Source organism: Oncorhynchus masou, chromosome 23, assembly GCF_036934945.1.
Source record: "Oncorhynchus masou masou isolate Uvic2021 chromosome 23, UVic_Omas_1.1, whole genome shotgun sequence".
Lineage (NCBI taxonomy): Eukaryota > Metazoa > Chordata > Actinopteri > Salmoniformes > Salmonidae > Oncorhynchus > Oncorhynchus masou.
In genome coordinates, this window is record NC_088234.1 from 7085958 (window position 1) to 7090711 (window position 4754).

The 4754-nt window shown below is 56.4% G+C and overlaps 1 protein-coding gene across 1 annotated transcript in view; it reads right to left on the bottom strand.

The window, feature by feature from the left end:
* Nucleotides 1-890: 890 nt before the first annotated feature.
* The window catches only part of exoc6b (exocyst complex component 6B), a 180225-nt gene continuing 176361 nt past the window's right edge, over nt 891-4754 (bottom strand). The window contains exon 22 of the mRNA XM_064931017.1: nt 891-1716. Within this exon, the coding sequence (XP_064787089.1) occupies nt 1590-1716 (127 nt within the window). The 3' untranslated portion in view covers nt 891-1589. The remainder of the gene's footprint in view (nt 1717-4754) is intronic.

Consider the following 4754-nt stretch of genomic DNA (forward strand, 5'->3'; position numbering starts at 1 on the left):
CCCTTTATGTTAGGCACGGTGGCATACGCACGCACGCACACACACACACGCTAGGGACTACAGAATGACCACCGTGCATTGACTGACTTGTCTGATTATTCAAATCTGCATACTCTATTTCCACACACACACACACAGGCATGTGGAAGATGGGCTTTCCTTGGTGAGCAGTAAAATATAACAGTGAGTTGAGGGTAAAGGCTAGCGCCGATATGAGGCCAAGGCTAAGACTGTTATCCGCTTCCCTCCCTCCCTCCTTCCCTCTCTCCCTCATCCATCCTTCCCTCACTCCCTCCCTCCTCTATCCTTCCCTCACTCCCTCCCTCCTCTATCCTTCCCTCACTCCCTCCCTCCTCTATCCTTCCCTCACTCCCTCCCTCCTCTATCCTTCCCTCACTCCCTCCCTCCTCTATCCTTCCCTCACTCCCTCCCTCCTCTATCCTTCCCTCACTCCCTCCCTCCTCTATCCTTCCCTCACTCCCTCCCTCCTCTATCCTTCCCTCACTCCCTCCCTCCTCTATCCTTCCCTCACTCCCTCCCTCCTCTATCCTACCCTCACTCCCTCATCCATCCTACCCTCACTCCCTCCCTCCTCTATCCTTCCTCACTCCCTCCCTCCTCTATCCTTCCCTCACTCCCTCCCTCCTCTATCCTTCCTCACTCCCTCCCTCCTCTATCCTTCCCTCACTCCCTCCCTCCTCTATCCTTCCCTCACTCCCTCCCTCCTCTATCCTACCCTCACTCCCTCATCCATCCTTCCCTCACTCCCTCATCCATCCTTCCCTCCCTCCCTCCCTCCCTCATCCATCCTTCCCTCCCTCCCTCATCCATACTTCCCTCCCTCCCTCATCCATACTTCCCTCCCTCCCTCATCCATACTTCCCTCCCTCCCTCATCCATACTTCCCTCCCTCCCTCCTCCATCCTTCCCTCCTGCTTTTACATTTTTTTTTTAAGGTCAGGGTTCATCCCCGTTCTCCTTGGCTGCATAGGGACTGTTGAGAAGTATGTTTGGACGTCTGAAAACAACAGTTATTATAGTTATCACCTCGTGGTAAGTCGTGTTCCTGTAGCATCAACACACGAACTGAACTACGGCGTCACACCCACCATGTGACTTGAATCTTTTTGACACCGTACGACCCCACAACGGTGTTCGCAAACACTTAAAGAGACAAAATATAAAAAAAAAAAATTAATGTCAAATAAACCCCTCAAAAGAATGAATCACTCCAAAATAAAATCCATCCGCAAAAAACTGGAAGACATGGCAGAGACACAGGCTGGAGTGGCGGTGTATCATGTTTCCTCAACCAATAGGATGGTTGAGTTCAGGTCTGGTGGGCGGAGACTGATGTTCCTTAGCCAACAGGATTGCGAGGTTGAAGCTCGTTGGCCAATAGGATGTATGGGTTCAGGTCTGGTGGGCGGAGATAAGATTCCTTGGCTAATGAGATTGCTCTATTCAGGTCTAGTGGGCAGATATTGAGGTTGCAGTAATCAATAGGATTGCAAGGTGGAGGTTCCTTGGCTAATAGGATCACTCCATTCGGGTCTGGTGATGTTCGTTGACCAATAGCGTTGCTCCATTCAGGTCTGGTGGGCGGAGATGAGGTTGCGTAGCTGTTTGACCACGGTGTCGATGAGTTTCTGTTTGTCTCTCTCGTTCTTCCTGAACTGAGCAAACATGTTGTTCTTACGACTGGTGTCTTTCATCCTGGAGGGAGAGGGAGGATGAGGGAGGATGAGGGAGAGGGAGGATGATGGAGAGGGAGGATGTGGGAGAGGTAGGATGAGGGAGAGGTAGGATGAGGGAGAGGGAGGATGAGGGAGAGGGAGGATGAGGGAGAGGGAGGATGAGGGAGAGGGAGGATGAGGGAGAGGGAGGATGAGGGAGGATGAGGGAGAGGGAGGATGATGGAGAGGGAGGATGTGGGAGAGGTAGGATGAGGGAGAGGTAGGATGAGGGAGAGGGAGGATGAGGGAGAGGGAGGATGAGGGAGAGGGAGGATGAGGGAGAGGGAGGATGAGGGAGAGGGAGGATGAGGGAGGATGAGGGAGGATGAGGGAGGATGAGGGAGGATGAGGGAGGATGAGGGAGGATGAGGGAGAGGGAGGATGAGGGAGAGGGAGGATGAGGGAGAGGGAGGATGAGGGAGAGGGAGGATGAGGGAGAGGAAGGATGAGGCAGAGGAAGGATGAGGGAGAGGGAGGATGAGGGAGAGGGAGGATGAGGGAGAGGGAGGATGAGGGAGAGGGAGGATGAGGGAGAGGGAGGATGAGGGAGAGGGAGGATGAGGGAGAGGGAGGATGAGGGAGAGGGAGGATGAGGGAGAGGAAGGATGAGGGAGAGGAAGGATGAGGGAGAGGAAGGATGAGGGAGAGGAAGGATGAGGGAGAGGAAGGATGAGGGAGAGGAAGGATGAGGGAGAGGAAGGATGAGGGAGAGGAAGGATGAGGGAGAGGAAGGATGAGGGAGAGGAAGGATGAGGGAGAGGAAGGATGAGGCAGAGGGAGGATGAGGGAGAGGGAGGATGAGGGAGAGGAAGGATGAGGGAGAGGGAGGATGAGGGAGAGGGAGGATGAGGGAGAGGAAGGATGAGGGAGAGAAAGGATGAGGGAGAGGAAGGATGAAGGAGAGAAAGGATGAGGGAGAAAGAGGAGAGGAGTGGGAGAGGAAGGATGGAGGGAGGAAAGAGGAAGGATGAGGGAGAGGAAGGATGAGGGGGAGGAAGGATGAGGGGGAGGAAGGATGAGGGGGAGGAAGGATGAGGGGGAGGAAGGATGAGGGAGAGGAAGGATGAGGGAGAGGAAGGATGAGGGAGAGGAAGGATGAGGGAGAGGAAGGATGAGGGAGAGGAAGGATGAGGGAGAGGAAGGATGAGGGAGAGGAAGGATAAGGGAGAGGAAGGATGAGGGAGAGAAGGATGAGGGAGAGGGAGGAGAGGAAGGATGGAGAGAACGATGGAGGGAGGAGAGAGGAAGGATGGAGGGAGGAAGGATGAGGGAGAGAAAGGATGAGGGAGAGAAAGGATGAGGGCGACGAAGTACGAGGGCGACGAAGTACGAGGGAGAGGAAGGACGAGGGAGAGGAAGGACGAGGGAGAGGAAGGACGAGGGAGAGGAAGGACGAGGGAGAGGAAGGACGAGGGAGAGGAAGGACGAGGGAGAGGAAGGACGAGGCAGAGGAAGGACGAGGCAGAGGAAGGACGAGGGAGAGGAAGGACGAGGGAGAGGAAGGACGAGGGAGAGGAAGGACGAGGGAGAGGAAGGACGAGGGAGAGGAAGGACGAGGGAGAGGAAGGACGAGGGAGAGGAAGGACGAGGGGGAGAAAGGACGAGGGGGAGAAAGGACGAGGGAGAGAAAGGACGAGGGAGAGGAAGGACGAGGGAGAGGAAGGACGAGGGAGAGGAAGGACGAGGGAGAGGAAGGACGAGGGAGAGGAAGGACGAGGGAGAGGAAGGACGAGGGAGAGGAGGATGAGGAGGATGAGGGAGAGAAGGATGAGGGAGAGGGAGGAGAGGAAGGATGGAGAGAACGATGGAGGAAGGATGGAGGGAGGAGAGAGGAAGGATGGAGGGAGGAGAGAGGAAGGATGAGGGAGAGGAAGGATGAGGGAGAGAAAGGATGAGGGAGAGAAAGGATGAGGGCGAGAAGGATGAGGGAGAGAAAGGATGAGGGCGAGAAGGATGAGGGCGAGAAGGACGAGGGCGAGAAGGACGAGGGCGAGAAGGACGAGGGCGAGAAGGACGAGGGAGAGGAAGGACGAGGGAGAGGAAGGACGAGGGAGAGAAAGGACGAGGGAGAGAAAGGACGAGGGAGAGAAAGGACGAGGGAGAGAAAGGACGAGGGAGAGGAAGGACGAGGGAGAGGAAGGACGAGGGAGAGGAAGGACGAGGGAGAGGAAGGACGAGGGAGAGGAAGGACGAGGGGGAGAAAGGACGAGGGGGAGAAAGGACGAGGGGGAGAAAGGACGAGGGGGAGAAAGGACGAGGGGGAGAAAGGACGAGGGGGAGAAAGGACGAGGGGGAGAAAGGACGAGGGAGAGAAAGGACGAGGGAGAGGAAGGACGAGGGAGAGGAAGGACGAGGGAGAGGAAGGACGAGGGAGAGGAAGGACGAGGGAGAGGAAGGATGAGGGAGAGGAAGGATGAGGGAGAGGAGGATGAGGAGGATGAGGGAGAGAAGGATGAGGGAGAGGGAGGAGAGGAAGGATGGAGAGAACGATGGAGGAAGGATGGAGGGAGGAGAGAGGAAGGATGGAGGGAGGAGAGAGGAAGGATGAGGGAGAGGAAGGATGAGGGAGAGGAAGGATGAGGGAGAGAAAGGATGAGGGCGAGAAGGATGAGGGCGAGAAGGACGAGGGCGAGGAAGGACGAGGTAGAGGAAGGACGAGGGAGAGAAAGGACGAGGTAGAGGAAGGACGAGGGAGAGAAAGGACGAGGGAGAGAAAGGACGAGGGAGAGAAAGGACGAGGGAGAGAAAGGACGAGGGAGAGAAAGGACGAGGGAGAGAAAGGACGAGGGAGAGGAAGGACGAGGGAGAGGAAGGACGAGGGAGAGGAAGGACGAGGGAGAGGAAGGACGAGGGAGAGGAAGGACGAGGGAGAGGAAGGACGAGGGAGAGGAAGGACGAGGGAGAGGAAGGACGAGGGAGAGAAAGGACGAGGGAGAGAAAGGATGAGGGAGAGAAAGGATGAGGGAGGCGAGGAGTGGGAGGATGGAGGAAGAGGGAGGAGGGAGGAAGATTATCAGC